The sequence below is a fragment of the Ranitomeya imitator genome, chromosome 7, assembly GCF_032444005.1.
Source record: "Ranitomeya imitator isolate aRanImi1 chromosome 7, aRanImi1.pri, whole genome shotgun sequence".
NCBI lineage: Eukaryota > Metazoa > Chordata > Amphibia > Anura > Dendrobatidae > Ranitomeya > Ranitomeya imitator.
The window spans coordinates 72,865,011-72,884,641 of NC_091288.1; the positions used below are offsets into that span (position 1 = coordinate 72,865,011).

The 19,631-nt window shown below is 46.3% G+C and overlaps 1 protein-coding gene across 2 annotated transcripts in view; it reads left to right on the forward strand.

Moving 5' to 3' along the window:
* Positions 1 to 227: 227 nt before the first annotated feature.
* Positions 228 to 19,631, forward strand: part of POFUT2 (protein O-fucosyltransferase 2) — a 33,157-nt gene continuing 13,753 nt past the window's right edge. The window contains exons 1-5 of one of the 2 annotated variants that reach the window (XM_069733509.1): positions 228 to 553; positions 9,467 to 9,717; positions 14,243 to 14,387; positions 15,139 to 15,249; positions 15,339 to 15,405. In XM_069733509.1, the coding sequence (XP_069589610.1) occupies positions 402 to 553; positions 9,467 to 9,717; positions 14,243 to 14,387; positions 15,139 to 15,249; positions 15,339 to 15,405 (726 nt within the window). In that variant the 5' untranslated portion in view covers positions 228 to 401. The remainder of the gene's footprint in view (positions 554 to 9,466; positions 9,718 to 14,242; positions 14,388 to 15,138; positions 15,250 to 15,338; positions 15,406 to 19,631) is intronic. The other variant, XM_069733510.1, reaches the window with a different exon arrangement.

The window sequence follows — 19,631 nt, forward strand, 5'->3', positions numbered from 1 at the left end:
AGAACTGCCCCCTGTACAGAAACACCAGCCCCTCATACAGAACTGCTCTTCATATAGAAGTGCCCCCTTTGTAAAGCCTCTACCTTTTCTATACACACATCAGCCTCAGACTGACTCCCCTACCAATTGCCCCCTCACACATATCCGCCTTTTATAGAGACCTGCCCTCCCAGGGCCAAGCGCAGCCCCCCATACAGAGCACAGCTCCACTATCCCGCCTTCTCAGTACACAGCGCTGCAGTAACGGCCGCTCTCAGTCCCCCCCACTCTTCCTCCTCCTCCGCCTGGTCACGTGACCTCTCTACAATAACAGCTATGAGCTGTAACGCAGCCTGATTTTGGGGGTCGTCATAGTAACGAAATGCCGAGGTCCCGGCAGCGGAAGTTCGGTCTGGCTGGATATGGCGGCCGGTAGGGATCAGGCCGGGCTCCAGGTTTTCAGACTTTGGTTGCTCTTCATTCTGTTATCCAAGGTCCGGGGCCACCAGGTGGAGTTCAGTCCTGGACACTCCGTGCGCTCCCTGCCTGTCGTGACTGCCGCAGCTGACCGCAGGTATTGGCATTGAGAAGTGCAGTGTATATATTTGCGCTTCTGTGAGGGTCCATAGAGGAACAGAGAAGCAGTGCGGGGCTGTGGTGACCAGGGGGCCGTAGTGACCAGGGGTTCGCAGGTGGCTCAGTGACTGGGGGGCCCGCAGGTGGTCGTGGTGACCAGGGGGGGGGGGTCGTAGGTGGCTGTGGTGACCAGGGGGTGCAGTGACCAGGGGGGTCGTAGGTGGCCGTGGTGACCAGGGGGGTCGTAGGTGGCTGTGGTGACGAGGGGGGGTTGCAGGTGGCCATGGTGACCAGGGGGGGTTGTAGGTGGCCGTGGTGACCAGGGGGGTGCAGTGACCAGGAGGGTCGTAGGTGGCTGTGGTGACGAGGGGGGGTTGCAGGTGGCCATGGTGACTAGGGGGGGTTGTAGGTGGCGTGGTGACCATGGGGGTGCAGTGACCAGGAGGGTCGTAGGTGACTGTGGTGACGAGGGGGGGTTGCAGGTGGCCATGGTGACCAGGGGGGTCGTAGGTGGCCGTGGTGACCGGGGGGGGGGGGGAAGGGGGTTGTAGGTGGCCGTGGTGACCACCAGGGGGGGGGGGGTTGCTGGTGGCCACCGGGGGGGGGGTTGCTTGGCGGCCGTGGTGAATGGGGGGGGGTTGCTGGTGATCGAGGGGGTTGCTTGGCGGCCATGGTGACAGGGGGGGGGGGGTTGCTGGCAGCCATGGTGACCAGGGGACTACTTCTAACCCCACAGGATGTGTGTGGAAGGACAGAAATTGCTTTACACTTTAATGACGCTGACTACTTTCATGTTTTCATCCCCGTCTTCCAGGTGCCATGACTTTTTGTTGAGTTGAGGACATGTAGGTTGGACGGCCCCATTTATTCTACCGTATAACGCACTGGAGAATGAGAAACAAAAACCTCCAAGAGGATTGCGTGGTGGGAAATCCACAGTTCCGCCATTGTTTTGTGGGATCTGTTTTCACAGGAATTATAGTGTAGTGAAAAGGAGCTGATGAGGCGATTCCCTGGGACAGTGCAATTTCTGGAACATTGTGTATAGTTTTGTTGTGGATTTTTTTTCTCATTATTTTAATGACAAAAGAAAATTCCTAAGAATATTTAAAGGGAACCTGACAGGTCCCCCCTCCATGACCATGAGTCGCCAGCATTTTTCTTCCTTTATAAATAACCTGCCTAACAAGCCCTTTATAGTGTTTGGCACATTAGCAGATCTTTGGAAAAAGTATTTCTAAAGTCCATTCTTAATATGCAGAGTAACATTTTGACTAGTCGATGGGGTGTTGGTTTCCCCAGACTACTGGTCCCACTCAGCATTACCATGTCCCTGAGATTTACAACAGCCGGAGTCATCGCTTGCGGTGTGCACGACTTTCTTCCATACATGAGACCCCTTTTCTGAAGCCGGGTGTTCGCTTCCAGGCCCCGGAGGGGCACCACACATGTCTGCAAGCAGCGAACAAGCTTGGTCTTCAGCCCCATCTATTAGTCAAAACATTGATTTGCATATTAAGAATGGACTTCAGAAATACTTTTTCTAAACATCCATTAAAGTGTCAAACACAGCCTCATGGTGGCTCAGTGGTTAGCACTGGAGTCCTGGGATCAAATCCCATCAAGGACAACATCTGCAAAGAGTTTGTATGTTCTCCCCGTGTTTGTGTGGGTTTCCTCCGGATTCTCCAGTTTCCTCCCGTACTCCACAGACACACTGATAGGGAATATAGATTGTGAGCCCCAATGGGTACAGTGATAACAATTCTATAATGTAAAGTGCTGCAGAATATGTTGTCGCTATATAAATAAAATATTATCTGTAAAGCGCTGTGGAATTAATGGCGATATATAAGTGACTAAAATAAATAAACCCTATAAAGGGCTTATTAGGTTGGGTGTTTATGAAGGAATCCACAAATGCTGGTAGTTGAGGACATGGGCGACCTGTCGGGTTCCCTTTAAAAGGTTAAGTAGGAGCTAGCTCCATTCGCTGCAGTTAGGGGCAGCTGTATGACACAGCTAGCACCTGTCCTGTGTGGAGCATGCACAGCTTGTCAGCCTGATTCACACCTCTTGATCCACCCCATGATATGTATGTATACGTTATGGAAGGTTAAAAGGGTTGTCCAGGTTTGGGACAAAGGTCTGCAGTCCCTCTATGGCTATGTGCCCCCGTTGCAGATTTGTGTGCAGATTTTTCCGCACCGTTTTTGAAACATCTGCAGGTAAAACGCCCTGTGTATTACCTGCTGATTACCCACAGATTTCCTGCGTTTTTTGTGCGGATTTCATATCTACGGATTCCTATTGAGGAGCAGGTGTAAAACGCTGCAGAATCCGCACAAAGAATTGACATGCTGCAGAAAATACAACGCTGCGTTTCTGCGTGGTATTTTCCGCACCATGGGCACAGCGGATTTGGTTTTTCATAGGTTTACATGGTACTGTAAACCTGATGGAAAACTGCTGCGAATCCGCAGGCAAATCCGCAACGTGTGCACATAGCCTAAGGCTATGTGCGCACGTTGCGGATTGGGGTGCAGAATTTTTCGCACAAAATCTGCATCTCCTAGCAGAATACGCAGATGCAGATTTGCCGCGGATTTTCTGCAGTTTTGTTGCGGAACTGATACTAATTTTGTGCGGATTTTCTGCATTTTTTACCTCTGCGGATTTCTACTATAATGGAAGGAGTCAGAAACGCTGCAGTTCCGCACAAAAGAAGTAGCATGCTACTTCTTTTGATCCACAGCGGTTTTCATGCGGATTTTTCCGCACCATTAGCACAGCATTTTTTTTCCTATTAATTTATATTTTACTGTAAATCACTTTGCGGAACTGCAGCGTTTCTGCGTGGAAGAATCTGCTGCGGATCAGCACTAATTCCGCATCGTGTGCACACAGCCTTAGGCCGGCGTCACACTAGGAGTAGGGAAATACGGTCTGTATTTTACATGCGCAATACGCAGAAATGATCCCAAAACAGTGTTCCGTATGTCATCCGTAGGTAGGGTGTGGCTGCGTATTTTGCGCATGTAAACCTCCGTATGTAATCCGTATGACATCTGTACTGCGTTTTTTTCTTGTAACCTTGCAAAATGGACATAGAATGGATCCATGGGCTCAAATATATGTGAAAACATATATACAGTCATATATATATATATATTTAATACAGCGCTAGATAGCAGAAAAGCCGGTAATTCAATTGCCGGCTTGTGCTATCCCCTTCCTTAACCCGACAGAATATGACACATGGTTTACATACAGTAAACCATTTCATATCCCTTTTTTTGCATATTCCTCACTAATAATGTTAGTAGAGTGTGTGTGCAAAATTTGGGGGCTCTAGCTGTTAAAATAAAGGGTTAAATCGCGGAAAAAATTGGCGTGGGCTCCCGCACAATTTTCTCCGCCAGAATGGTAAAGCCATTGACTGAGGGCAGATATAATAGCCTAGAGAGGGACCATGGTTATTGCCCCTCCCCCCCGGCTAAAAACACCTGCCCCCAGCCACCCCAGAAAAGGCACATCTGGAAGATGCGCCTATTCTGGCGCTTAGCCTTATCTTCCCACTCCCGAGTAGCGGTGGGATATGGGGTAATAAAGGGTTAATGCCACCTTGCTATTGTAAGGTGACATTAAGCCTCGTTAATAATGGAAAGGTGTCAATAAGACACCTATCCATTATTAATCCAATACTAGTAAATGGTTAATAAAACACACACACATTAGGAAAAAAGTATTTTATTGAAATAGATACACAGGGTGTTGTAATAGTTTATTATACTCTCAATCCAAATGACGACCCTCGTTCTGAAAAAAAGGAAAACTAAAAAAACAACAATATCCCATACCTTTCCGCCGTTAGTCATGTCCCACGCTGTAAATCCATCTGAAGGGGTTAAATAATTTTACAAGCAGGAGCCTGCTAATGCAGCTGTGCTCCTGGCTGTAAAAACTGGGGAATGAATGGGAAGCAGGGGAACGTAGCTACCTAGACTTGCGGTGCTGCGTCCCCTGCTGGAATAACCTCATATGAACTCGAGCGTGAGAAAATATTAAGAAAAATTCCCACGCTATAGTTCATATGAGGTTCTGCCAGCAGGGGGCGCAGCACCTCAATTCTAGGTAGCTACCTTCCCCTGCTTTCCATTCATTCCCCAGATTTTACAGGCAGGGGCAGCTGCATTAGCAGGCTCCTGCTTGTAAAATTATTTAACCCCTTCAGATGGATTTACAGCGTGAGACTTGACTGTAGCGGCGGAAAGGTATGGGATATTGTTCTTTTTTTAGTTTTCCTTTTTTACAGAATGAGGGTCGTCCTTTGGATTGAGAGTATAATAAACTATTACAACACCCTGTGTATTTATTTCAATAAAATACTTTTTTCCTAATGTGTGTGTCTGTGTGTTTTTAATTAACCATTTACTAGTATTGGATTAATAATGGATAGGTGTCTTATTGACACCTCTCCATTATTAACCAGGCTTAATGTCACCTTACAATAGCAAGGTGGCATTAACCCTTTATTACCCCATATCCCACCACTACAGGGAGTGGGAAGAGAGTGGCCAAGTGCCAGAATAGGCGCATCTTACAGATGTGCCTTTTCTGGGATGGCTGGGGGCAGATGTTTTTAGCCAGGGGGGGGCAATATCCGTGGTCCCTCTCCAGGCTATTAATATCTGCCCTCAGTCACTGGCTTTACCACTCTGGCGGAGAAAATTGCGTGGGAGCCCATGCCAGTTTTTTCCGCGATTTAACCCTTTATTTTAACAGCTAGAGCCCCCAAATTTTGCACACACACTCTACTAACATTATTAGTGAGGAACATGCAAAAAAAGGGATATGAAATGGTTTACTGTATGTAACCATGTCTCATATCCTGTCGGGTTTGATAAAGAGATAGGAAAAGCCAGCAATTGAATTACCGGCTTTTATGCTATCTAGCGCTGTATGATATATATATAAATTTGACATTACATTTTCATACATGGTCACAAATGGGGAAATGTAGCATTATCCGGAGGCCACTGAAATCACTGCACTCAGTGTAACTCAAAGATGTCAGGTTCCCCTTAGCAAGAGGTGTTCTCCAAAGCAGATCCCTGGTGTAATAGATGATCATAAATGATGATCCTGAAGGACTAATAAACCTGCTGCCATGTAGTCGTCCATATTCCTGAGCTCTATATAACCCTGCCTTCACCACTGATTGACAGTTTTCTGCCTATGCACAGTGTACACAGAAAGCTGCCAATCTTTGGATTGGGTGGGGCTGTACAGAGCTCAGCATTCAGAGAACTGCTAGATCGGTTTGAGAAAACAGAGATTTTATCAAAACTGCAGCAAGCAGCCTGGTAAGTGACACATCTCTGGAATCGGGGTCGCTGTCCCTACATAATTCTGCCATCAAATGAGGTGGCAAAAGCATGGTGTTAGGTTCCATTAACCCCTTTCTGACATATGACGTACTATCCCGTCGAGGTGGGGTGGGCCCGTATGCCCACCGACGGGATAGTATGTCATACGCGATCGGCCGCACTCACGGGGGGAGCGCGGCCGGGTGTCAGCTGCCTATCGCAGCTGACATCCGGCACTATGTGCCAGGAGCGGTCACGGACCGCCCCCGGCACACTGCGATCAAACATGATCGCGGTGTGCCAGCGGTATAGGTAAGCATCGCGCAGGGAGGGGGCTCATTGCGAGCTTCCCTGAGACCCCCGCAGCAACACGATGTGATCTCGTTGCTGCGAGGGTCTCTTACCTCTCCTCCCTGCTGCAGGCCCGGATCCAAAATGGCCGCGGCATCCGGGTCCTGCAGGGAGGGAGGTGGCTTACCAAGTGCCTGCTCAGAGCAGGCGCTTGGTAAGCCTGCAGTGCTGTAAGTCAGATCGCTGATCTGACAGAGTGCTGTGCAAACTGTCAGATCAGCGATCTGTGATGTCCCCCCCTGGGACAAAGTAAAAAAAGTTAAAAAAAAAAAATTTCCACATGTGCAAAACAAACACAAAAAAAAAACAAAAAAAAAAATTCCTAAATAAAGAAAAAAAAATATTCCCATAAATACATTTCTTTATCTAAATAAAAAAAACAAACAATAAAAGTACACATGTTTAGTATCGCCGTGTCCGTAACGACCCAACCTATAAAACTGTCCCACTAGTTAACCCCTTCAAAACGAGGCAAAAAACAACGCTTTATTATCATACCGCCGAACAAAAAGTGGAATAACACGCGATCAAAAAGACAGATATAAATAACCATGGTACCGCTGAAAACGTCATCTTGTACCACAAAAAACGAGCCGCCATACAGCATCATCAGCAAAAAAATAAAAAAGTTATAGTCCTTAGAGTAAAGCGATGCCAAAATAATTATTTTTTCTATAAAATAGTTTTTATCGTATAAAAGCGCCAAAACATAAAAAAATGATATAAATGAGGTATCGCTGTAATCGTACTGACCCGAAGAATAAAACTGCTTTATCAATTTTACCAAACGCGGAACGGTATAAACGCCTCCCCCAAAAGAAATTCATGAATAGCTGGTTTTTGGTCATTCTGCCTCACAAAAATCGGAATAAAAAGCGATAAAACAATGTCACGTGCCCGAAAATGTTACCAATAAAAACGTCAACTCGTCCCGCAAAAAACAAGACCTCACATGACTCTGTGGACTCAAATATGGAAAAATTATAGCTCTCAAAATGTGGTAACGCAAAAAATATTTTTTGCAATAAAAAGCGTCTTTCAGTGTGTGACGGCTGCCAATCATAAAAATCCGCTAAAAAACCCCGCTATAAAAGTAAATCAAACCCTCCTTCATCACCCCCTTAGTTAGGGAAACATTAAAAAAATGTATTTATTTCCATTTTCCCATTAGGGTTAAGGCTAGGGCTAGGGTTAGGGCTAGGGTTGGGGCTAGGGTTAAGACTAGAGTTAGGGTTGGGGCTAAAGTTAGGGTTAGGGTTTGGATTACGTTTACAGTTGGGAATAGGGTTGGGATTAGGGTTAGGGGTGTGTCTGGGTTAGAGGTGTGGTTAGGGTTACTGTTGGGATTAGGGTTAGGGGTGTGCTTGGATTAGGGTTTCAGTTATAATTGAGGGGTTTCCACTGTTTCGGCACATCAGGGGCTCTCCAAACGCGACATGGCGTCCAATCTCATTTCCAGCCAATTCTGCATTGAAAAAGTAAAACAGTGCTCCTTCCCTTCCGAGCTCTCCCGTGTGCCCAAACAGGGGTTTACCCCAACATATGGAGTATCAGCGTACTCAGGACAAATTGGACAACAACATTTAGGATCCAATTTCTCCTGTTACCCTTGGAAAAATACAAAACTGGGGGCTAAAAAATAATTTTTGTGGAAAAAAATTATTTTTTATTTTCACGGCTCTGCGTTATAAACTGTAGTGAAACACTTGTTGGTTCAAAGCTCTCACAACACATCTAGATAAGTTCCTTGGGGGGTCTAGTTTCCAATATGGGGTCACTTGTGGGGGGTTTCTACTGTTTAGGTACATTAGGGGCTCTGCAAACACAGTGTGACGCCTGCAGACCATTCCATCTAAGTCTGCATTCCAAATGGCGCTCCTGCCCTTCCGAGCCCTCCCATGCGCCCAAACAGTGGTTCCCCCCCACATATGGGGTATCAGCGTACTCAGGACAAATTGGACAACAACATTTGCGGTCCAATTTCTCCTGTTACCCTTGGGAAAATAAAAAATTGGGGGCGATAAGATAATTTTTGTGAAAAAATATGATTTTTTATTTTTACGGTTCTGCATTATAAACTTCTGTGAAGCACTTGGTGGGTCAAAGTGCTCACCACATCTCTAGATAAGTTCCTTAGGGGGTCTACTTTCCAAAATGGTGTCACTTGTGGGGGGTTTCAATATTTAGGCACATCAGGGGCTCTCCAAACGCAACATGGCGTCCCATCTCAATTCCTGTCAATTTTGCATTGAAAAGTCAAATGGCGCTCCTTCCCTTTCGAGCTCTGTCATGCGCCCAAACAGTGGTTTACCCCCACATATGGGGTATCAGCATACTCAGGACAAATTGCACAACAACTTTTGGGGTCCATTTTCTCCTGTTACCCTTGGTAAAATAAAACAAATTGGAGCTGAAGTAAATTTTTTGTGAAAAAAAGTTAAATGTTCATTTTTATTTAAACATTCCAAAATTCCTGTGAAACACCTGAAGGGTTAATAAACTTCTTGAATGTGGTTTTGAGCACCTTGAGGGGTGCAGTTTTTAGAATGGTGTCACACTTGGATATTTTCTATCATATAGACCCCTCAAAATGACTTCAAATGAGATGTGGTCCCTAAAAAAAATGGTGTTGTAAAAATGAGAAATTGCTGGTCAACTTTTAACCCTTATGATACTGATGTAAAGTAGACATGTGGGAAATGTTACTTATTAAGTATTTTGTGTGACATATCTCTGTGATTAAATTGCATAAAAATTAAAAAGTTTGAAAATTGCAAAATTTTCTAAATTTTCGCCAAATTTCCGTTTTTTTCACAAATAAACGCAGGTAATATCAAAGAAATTTTACCACTGTCATGAAGTACAATATGTCACGAGAAAACAGTGTCAGAATCACTGGGATCCGTTGAAGCGTTCCAGAGTTATAACCTCATAAAGGGACAGTGGTCAGAATTGTAAAAATTGGCCCCGTCATTAACGTGCAAACCACCCTTGGGGGTAAAGGGGTTAAAGCCTTAGCAGAGGTGCAATGAATTGCTCAGTTTTCTCTTCACTTTGGAGTCACACTATGAATGATATATTCCATCATGGCCATTTACGATGCAGACAAGTAATAGCCTGACATTTTCTTAGTGTTTCAGTTGGTTATTTTATACCTAAGCTGTAAAGTAACATGATTGCTCTTCTCTTAGATACCTGCTGTACGACGTGAACCCCCCAGAAGGATTTAACCTGCGCAGAGATGTGTATATTCGCCTGGCTTCCCTCCTTAAGACTTTACAGAGGAGCTCAGACTGGGTCCTGGTGTTACCCCCATGGGGTCGTCTCTATCACTGGCAGAGTCCTGACATACATCAAGTGCGGATTCCTTGGGCTGAATTCTTCGATATGGACAGTCTGAGCCAAAATATCCCCGTGATTGAATATGAAGAATTCTTGGCGGGTATATCGAAACATCAAATGTATATTTAGAAATGTAATAATACTTTTTTATTGCAAAGTTTACCATCTACAAAGTATGTCTATAATATATAATACAGACCAAAACTTTGGACACACCTTCTCATTTAAAGATTTTTCTGTGTTTTCGTGGCTATGAAAATTGTACACTCACACTGAAAGCATTGAAACTATGAATTAACACATGTGGAATTATATACTTAATAAAAAAATGTGAAACAGCTGAAATTATGTCTTATATTCTAGGTTCTTCAAAGTAGCCACCTTTTGCTTTGATGACTGCTTTGCACTCTCTTGGCATTCTCTTGATGAGCTTCAAGAGGTAGTCACCGGGAATGGTCTTCCAACAATCTTGAAGGAGTTCCCAGAGATGCTTAGCACTTGTTGGCCCTTATGCCTTCACTCTGCGGTCAAGCTCACCCCAAACCATCTCGATTGGGTTCAGGTCTGGTGACTGTGGAGGCCAGGTCATCTGGCATAGCACCCCATCACTCTCCTTCTTGGTCAAATAGCCCTTACACAGCCTGGAGGTGTGTTTGTGGTCATTGTCCTGTTGAAAAATAAATGATGGTCCAACTAAACGCCAACCGGATGGAGTAGCATGCTGCTGCAAGATGCTGTGGTAGCCATGCTGGTTCAGTATGCCTTCAATTTTGAATAAATCCCCAACAGTGTCACCAGCTAAGCGCCCCCACACCATCACAACTCCTCCTCCTTCACAGTGGGAACCAGGCATGTAGAGTCTATCCGTTCACCTTTTCTGCGTCGCACAAAGACACGGTAGTTGGAACCAAAGATCTCAAATTTTGACTCATCAGACCAAAGCACAGATTTCCACTGGTCTAATGTCCTTTCCTTGTGTTCTTTAGCCCAAACAAGTCTCTTCTGCTTGTTACCTGTCGTTAGCAGTGGTTTCATAGCAGCTATTTTACCATGAAGGCCTGCTGCACAAAGTCTCCTCTTAACAGTTGATGTAGAGATGTGTCTGCTGCTAGAACTCTGTGTGGCATTGACCTGGTCTCTAATCTGAGCTGCTGTTAACCTGCGATTTCTGAGGCTGGTGACTCGGATAAACTTATCCTCAGAAGCAGAGGTGACTCTTGGTCTTCCTTTCCTGGGGCGGCCCTCATGGGAGCCAACTTCTTTGTAGCGCTTGATGGTTTTTGCCATTGCACTTGGGGACACTTTCAAAGTTTTCCCAATTTTTCGGACTGACTGACCTTCATTTCTTAAAGTAATGATGGCCACTCGTTTTTCTTTACTTAGCTGCTTTTTTCTTGCCATAATACAAATTCTAACAGTCTATTCAGTATGACTATCAGCTGTGTATCCACCAGACTTCTGCACAACACAACTGATGGTCCCAATCCCAATTACAAGGCAAGAAATCCCACTTACTAACCTGACAGGGCACGCCTGTGAAGTGAAAACCATTTCCAGTGACTACCTCTTGAAGCTCATCAAGAGAATGCCAAGAGTGTGCAAAGCAGTCATCAAAGCAAAAGGTGGCTACTTTGAAGAACCTAGAATATAAGACAAAATTTCAGTTGTTTCACACTTTTTTGTTAAGTATATAATTCCACATGTGTTAATTCATAGTTTTGATGCCTTCAGTGTGAATGTACAATTTTCATAGTCCTGAAAATACAGAAAAATCTTTAAATGAGAAGGTGTGTCCAAAGTTTTGGTCTGTACTGTATATATACCGTGTAAGCTGAGACCCCTCATTTTGCCACAAAAAAACTGTGAAAACTTAATGACTCGAGTATAAGCCTAGGGTGGGAAATGCAGCAGCTACTGGTAAATTTCAAAAATAAAAATAGATACCAATAAAAGTAAAATTAATTGAGACATCCGTAGGTAAAGTGTCTTTGAATATCCATATTGAATCAGGAGCCCCATATAATGCTCCATACAGTTTATGATGGGCCCCATAAGATGCTCCATACAAAAATATGCCCCATATAATGCTGCACAAAGGTAATGATGGCCCTATAAGATGCTCCATAGAATATTATGCCCCATATGCTGCCGCAGCAATTAAAAAAAAAAAAGACATACTCGCCTCTCGTTGCTCAGGCCCCCGGCACTTGAGATATTCATCTGTCCCCGTTCCACCGCCACAGGTCGCTCTGTCTTCCGGCTCTCTGACTGTTCAGGCAGAGGGCGGCACGCACACTAAACACGTCATCGCGCCCTCTGACCTGAACTTCACAGCCAGAGGACACGGAAGACGGAGCCCGGCGGTGGAACGGGGACAGGTGAATATCACAATGCTCACCCTCCCCATTATACTCACCTGCTCCCGACGCGGTCTCCTGCTTTTCTCCTGCTGGTCTCCGGGCGCCGGCAGCTTGTTCCTGTGTTCAGCGATCACATGGTACCGCTCATTCAAGTAATGAATATGCGCTTCACCCCTATGGGAGTGGAGTCGCGTCCATATTCATTACTGTAATGAGCGGTACCACGTGATCGCTGAACACAGGAAGAACTGCTGGAGACCATCGGAGAAGCAGGGACCGTGCCGGGAGCAGGTGAGTATGATGTGACAGCTGCCGCTCCCCCTCCACACCGACCCCATGGGACAATAACTCGAGTATAAGCCGAGAGGGTCACATTAAGCCTAAAAAAATGGGCTGAAATTTTCGGCTTATACTCGAGTATATACGGTATATATATTTTAGTTGGGCTTCCAAATCTCATTAGACTTGTTCTGGGATTATGTTGACTCATGCAAGACCCTCAAAACCTCACTAGAAAAACGAATACCATAAAACTTTAAATTTTATTTCTAATTACAATCTAAAAAAACAAACAAAACACAAATTTCATAAATGTAACACCAGGTCACTCAAAAAATTGACCTACTAATGACAGACCAGACAGTGAGGTAGGCTAGGGTGTGGGTATAGCTACTTCACCCTATTCGCCCCTATTTTAGCCCTACCTGTCTGCGGAGATTGGCACCCTCTTGAGTGCAATATGGAGCCCCTGCTCCTTGGTGGCTCACCCTCCTGGCCCTAGAAATCCCTTAATAAATCATAGAGTTGAATTTCAAGATAATAGGCCTGCAAAACAGCACCTCCATCAGCTAGGTAGCTGGTAGCCCTGCAGATCCCCTAATACCCAAGTCATAAATGGTATACAACCGGGATACCAGGAACTGGGAGAGTGTAGAATACCATCAGTTCAGAAATTTATTGCCAGTCTCAGCCACCAACAACCTCTGTTGCCACATGTAGATGATCACTATCAATAATCCAATACTCTTAGGAATACTCTTAGGAATTTCCAAGTTTTGACCAGAATAAATTATATTAAAGGATCATAGTGCAACATGCTCAAAGAAAAAGTGATTATCTCAAAAGGGTCTCCAATTGTGAGCCCCAAAAACAGAGTACAATCAATTGAAGGTTTTTTTCCCTTTTTCCCAGCATTCCTATATAATTGCAACCCTATTAAAGCACATTCAAGATGGAAAAATATTGCAACATGCCCTCAGCATGCCCTATCAAAGCACATTCGAGATAAATAAGTATTGCAACATGCCCTTTAGCAGAGAAGTTATCCTATATCCATACATAATAAGCAGCATTGCACTATGCCCAAAAGTAGGTCAGAAAAATAAGATGGTGGAGCCAGTCAGTACTGGCAAACTTATCTGAACTCCGATCTCGCCTCAACGTGTTTCCCTCCCATGACCCAGTTCCTCGGGAGGCATATGGGATAATCTGGGTATCTATAACATCAGAGACAGATGCAACACCTGGTTGCACCCTCAAAAACCCCCATATATTGCATTTGCAATAAAGTTTACATATTCCTCTGTGTAGTCCATGCAGACAATGCAGGAAGGAATTGGACATCGCCAGCATGGCCACCTCTCCACCCCAGGGGGTATTTTTAATACTAAAAACAATGAATATTACAACGCTGAAAAAAGATGAAAGTTCAATTCACAAAACTAAACTGCAGGACAGCTGAGGTTTGCGGATACTATCTGACCGGACCACCAGAGCCTTACTCTAAAGTGGTTGTCTCATGATCAACATTTGTCCAAGATTAGAAATGAATGGTTGGTGGGCGCCCAACCGCTGAGGCTCCAATGGACCCAAAAAACAGGTCCCGTGTGAATGGAGAAGTGACCATCCCTCCGGTAAACAGTGAACGGAGTGGTGGTCGATGTGCGCAGTACCACTTTGTTCACTTGTTCTTATGAATAGTGTGGGCCAATCAGTGTAACCCATATTCATCATAAATGTATCACTTGTTGTGTGGGTTTTACCCCTTTAAACACTTTGAGTTGTTTTTCTTTCTTTCTTTCTTTATTTCTTTCTTTCTTTTTTTTTTTTTTAAGGAGAACTAAATCTGGGCAAAATAGCAAATTTTCCTTTCTTGTCCAAGTCTGTCAGTTTTTTGTGCTAATTCAAGTTTACAATTCTGAACTTTTTGTTCTAGCACAAACCCTTTTTTTGAGCCTTATAATCTTCATTTTTGTTAATTTCTAGAATCTGGAGGCCCATTCATTGAGCAGGTGTATGTTCTACAAGGTTACTCTGAGGGCTGGAAGGAAGGCACATGGGAGGAGAAGGTGGACCCGAGACCATGTATCGATCAGCTCATGTACTCGGAGGACAAGCATGGATACTACAGGTCTGTACCTGAGAGTCCTACGTCATGAGAGACTATTGCAAGCCGCTAATGGCCATAGACAAGTTAGTAGTTAGTGCATTGCATACCGGGCATATGCAGGACGATAAAACCATTGATTCTCCATTCTCTAGATTTTCTGGTCTTCTCAGGTTGACGTTCACATATGTTTCCAGCTTTCTGGTCTAGTGATGTACGCCAATTCTATGCATGCCTGTGAAACAGAGACTATGCTTAAAATGGCAAGCAAGGAATATCCTCCTATTTGACTGAGCCTCTGCCAATATATAATGTATTACATAGGTTTATAGATAGTGATGAGCCACCATTCTCTGATAAGATGTTATCCGAGCATGCTCATGTGCTAATAGTTTTTGAACACAAGAAGATACTCTATGTTCGAGTCCCCGCACCTGCATGTCTCGGGGCTGTTTGACAGCTGCAACACATGCAGGGATTTCCTAACAAACAGGCAATCCCCGCATGTATTGCGGCTGTCGAAAAGCCACTAGACATGCAGCTACGGGGACATGAACAGAGATCGGCAGCAGAGTGAGTGTGGGTTTAAATGTGGTAGTATAGGTTACTTCTTTATTTTATCCCATTTCCTTTTCATGGGCAATCGTCCAAAAATACTGGGAAGTCCAACATTCGTATTTAAAGACATTTAGATGGCACATTTGTTATGGCCAGCATTGATTTCAGGTCATGGCAGGACTGCTATAGTGGTACTACTACATGTGTTTATTTGCAGGGGATGGTTCTGGGGCTATGAAGAGACCAGAGGGCTTAATGTCAGCTGTCTCTCTATACAAGGCTCTGCCTCTATCATGGCTCCAGTACTACTGAAGAACACCACTGCAAGGTGAGCAGACAAACGGCCATTCACCCAGCGCTGATCCGCAGGCCCCTGTCCCAGCAGTCCCGCTAACCGCCCTGATTTTTCATCTTTAGGTCCATAATGTTGGACAGAGCTGAAAACCTTCTACATGATCACTATGCCGGAAGGGATTACTGGAATGTATGTATATGCACCAAATTATTTACAACCTGGATATCCGTGTTGTGAGCCAATATTTAATGAGTGTGTGTTATGCCTAGTGTGTACAATGTGTGTATCTGGGACACACATCTATATATCGATTTAAATGGGCTTTCTCGAAGTCTCATGTTTTACCCTGTCCGAAAAATAAGGGATTGCTAGCTCATCGCTGGGAGTCAGACCACTGGGACCCCCAACCATTGTGAGGATGGGGCTCAGAAACCCCCAGAACAGCCTTGAATGTAGCGCAGGTGTACGTGCTCAGCCTCTGCACTATTTATGGAGCAGAAGTTGCTGTTCTTCATTTTATGTCTTTTGGACAGATGAGGAGAGCCAAGTAAAGCAGTCCGTTACCTCCATCAGGGATATGAGGAGAGTGGTAGGACGCAGAATAACCACTGTACCATTAAACATGGGACTCGGGACTCTTATCCTCACCCAGCTTTCAGGCCCCCAGCAATCACACACTTATCCCCTTTAATAACATGTATGCTGCAGGGGAGAAGTAATATTTTGCTTTATTTTTTAAATATTTTAGCTATTAATTTTTAGAAGCTGCTATATCGGAGGCGAATACTTAGGTTTTTTTTTATATGAAACCTTATCGAGCCTGCATATTTATAATAATGTGGCTAAAATAATGTAGTTTTCTTATGATTCATTCCCTTTCAGCTAAACACATGTGTTTCCTATGTAACTTAGACACAAAAACATGCAGAATAGTTACCAAAGTCCATGTTTTTAGAAGCCGTGTTCACAAGATAAGCAGATTGTGATGTCTCGCAGTGGGCTGCGATTATACATTGTGACCGGGATCCATCAAGCAGATTTCAGCTGGACTCTGAGCTAAAGGTACCTTCACACTGAACAACATTACAACGATAACGATAGCGATCCGTGACGTTGCAGCGTCCTGGATAGCGATATCGTTGTGTTTGACACGCAGCAGCGATCTGGATCCTGCTGTGACATCGCTGGTCGGAGCTAGAAGGCCAGAACTTTATTTCGTCGCTGGATCACCCGCTGACTTAGCTGGATCGGCGTGTGTGTTCACTGGTAACCAGGGTAAATATCGGGTTACTAAGCGCAGGGCCACGCTTAGTAACCCGATGTTTACCCTGGTTACCATTGTAAATGTAAAAAAAAAAACCACTACATACTTACATTCCGGTGTCTGCCACGTCTCTCGCCGTCAGCTTCCCGCACTGACTGTGAGCGCCGGCCGTAAAGAAGCACAGCGGTGACGTCACCGCTGTGCTGTGCTTTACGGCCGGCGCTCACAGTCAGTGTGGGAAGCTGACGGCGAGGGACGTGACAGACACCAGAATGTAAGTATGTAGTGTTTTTTTTTTTTTTTTTTTTTACATTTACAATGGTAACCAGGGTAAACATCGGGTTGCTAAGCGCGGCCCTGCGCTTAGTAGCCCGATGTTTACCCTGGTTACCCGGGGACTTCGGCATCGTTGGTCGTTAATTAACGGCGCTGTGGAAAAAGTAAATAGCGCCCCCCAGAGTCGGATTTTCTCCTTCGCCTCATTGGGGGACACAGGACAGTGGGGTGTATGCTTCTGCCGCCAGGAGGCTGACACTAAGTAAACTTGAAAAAAAGTTAGCTCCTCCTCCATCGTATACACCCTGACACTGGCTACCAGAGACTCCAGTTTATGCTTAGTGTCTCATGTTTCTCCACGTATCCTTCCCCGCTACGTGGGATTCTTCACCGGACTTAGCCCTGACCACCCTGGGGTAGCTAGACTCCAGGCTGTACAGGCGCCCGTAAGATGTCCGTGTGTTCCCCCCCTGATTTCTACACCCCTGCGGTGTTAGCTGGGGTGGTGGACGGTCCCTCTCCTTATCCTGGGGATAATGGAGATAGGGTTCCTGCACCGTCATTGGTTCTACCCCTCAATGAGTGCGGTATGACAAGGGGGGCTCCTGGCATTACCTGCGGCTGCGTCCTCCGGGAGTGCGGTGCCTTTTTTCAGCGCTGCTGAGGCCGGCGTCTTGGTGAGGCAGCGCTGCGGCGTGGTCCGGAGCTGTGGCGTTGGGACAGCGGCGCTGCAGCGTGATCCGGCGCTGCAGCGTTAGGACTGCGGCGCTGCAGCGTTATCCGGCGCTGCAACGTTAGGTCGGCGGCGCTGCAGCGTTGTCCGGCGCTCTTGCCTTTTGTCGGCGACGCTGCGGCGCAGCTACGCTGCAGCGTGGTCCGGCGGCGCGCGGTGTTAGGAGCGGCGCTGCGGGTTTGATCAGCGCCGCTGTCCCCCCAGAGGCTTCAGCCCTGCCTGGCTGCTTCGGGCGTTCCTGGAGCAGGGACTTCCGGCCATCGGACCGCGCTGTGAGGCTCTGCCCCCTCCGGCGCGTCACTTCCGGTTCCGGCTCTCCTCGCTCTAAGGGGGGAAAAATTGAGGCCCCGGCTTCGGGCCTGCTCCAGGCCGCAGCATCGTTTGGCGGTCCCTCCCCCCTAAGGCCTGCTGTGCATATAAGACAGCGCTTTTGGGCTCCGCATCGTGCTTTCAGGATCCATCACGGTACTCGTGGGGACACAGGACTGGGGTAAGTGCTTCTTCCTCCATCTGGCTGAAGCATTCTTTTTGTCCCAGTCTCTGGCCCTGGGTATAGCTTTACGGATCGTTATGTCTAGAAAGGTTAAGACTCACATGGTTCTTTTTACCGGTTGTGTAGCTTGTCGTGCCCCTTTTCCGCACGCCCAAAGTATTCGCCTCTGCGAGGCCTGTGACTCTGAACGCGCCCAGGAGCCCCCCCCTGCCAGTTCTCCAGTAGTCTCTCCGGCTCCGGTTCCTCAAGCAGATGCTGGGGCAGCCCCGCCAGAATGGGTCACGTCCTTGTCGCAATCCATGGCGTCCCTTACTGAAGCAATCAAATCTCTGCAGACCCCGGCAGTCAGGGACGGTAGTCCACCTGTCTCGGAGAGGGCCTCGGGGTCTCAGGAGCCTTCGGCCTGCAGGGGCCGCGCTCACTCTAGACAGACGCATGGAAAGCGGATTCGCAAAGCGTCGTCCAGGCACTCAGGTGCTTCCGCATCCTGGAGTTCCGTAACTCGTTCTCCTTCCCCTGCAGAAAGCGGGGAAGTTGAGACTGATTACGAGTCAGAAGGGTCTCTTAATTTTGAGAAACCTGGTTTTCAGGAGTCGGTAGATAGCCTGATTGAGGCTGTCAATCAGTCTTTGGGGATAGAAGACGAGCTTGCCTCATCCTCTGATCATAAAGTCTCATTTAAGCGGGCTAAACGGGCCCATAGGGTTTTTTCCTCTCACCCTGAGTTTGAGCATCTGATTCAACGCAACCGGGAGCTCCCGGACAAGCGTTTTTCAGGGCAAAGAGCTCTGAAGGCCAGGTATCCCTTTGCTGCTGAACTTTGTAGTAACTGGGCAGGAAACCCTTCTGTAGATCCTCCAGTGTTCCGTTTAGCCTCTAACACATTGCTATCTCTCCCTAATGGCTCATCGATTAAGGATCCTACGGATCGTCTTATAGAGAGCTTGGCTCATTCCGTTTTTGAGGCTTCAAGTTCAGCACTTTTTCCTTCCTTTGCAGCAACTTGGGTTGCCAGGGCTATGATTTCTTGGTCAGAGTCGTTATCTAAGGCTCTCCAAGAAGGTAATTTGTCAGCAGAATTGGCAGAAATGTCATCTCAGGTAGCAATGGCTGGTAGTTATCTGATTAACGCCTCCCTAGATGCGGCAGACTGTGCTTCTTCGGCTGCGTCTAATGCTATGGCCATCAGAAGGGCTCTTTGGTTAAGGTCCTGGCGGGCTGATTCTACCTCTAAAAAATCTCTTACATCCCTACCGTATCAGAGTGGTCGTTTGTTCGGAGAGAAGCTGGATCAGCTTATTTCTGACTCCACAGGAGGGAAGAGTAAGTTTCTTCCTCAGCAGAAGTCTAGACAGCCTTTTCGTCGCCAATTTCAGGCCCGTTTTAGAACCTTTCGCAACGTTAGATGGGCCCCAGCATCAGGCTCTCCTGCGCAGGGTCGATCCAATCAGGACCGAGACGGTCGGACCCCTTATACGGCCAGCCAGGGGGGAAGAATGCGTCCCCAATCTACTAGATCCAGAGGATCTAGGACTCAAAGATTTTCGGCTAAGTGACTGGAGGCCTCCTCTGGGTGTCTCCAACAGAGTAGGCGGACGTCTACTTTTATTTCGCCAGGTCTGGCTTCAGGTAATCCACGACCAGTGGGT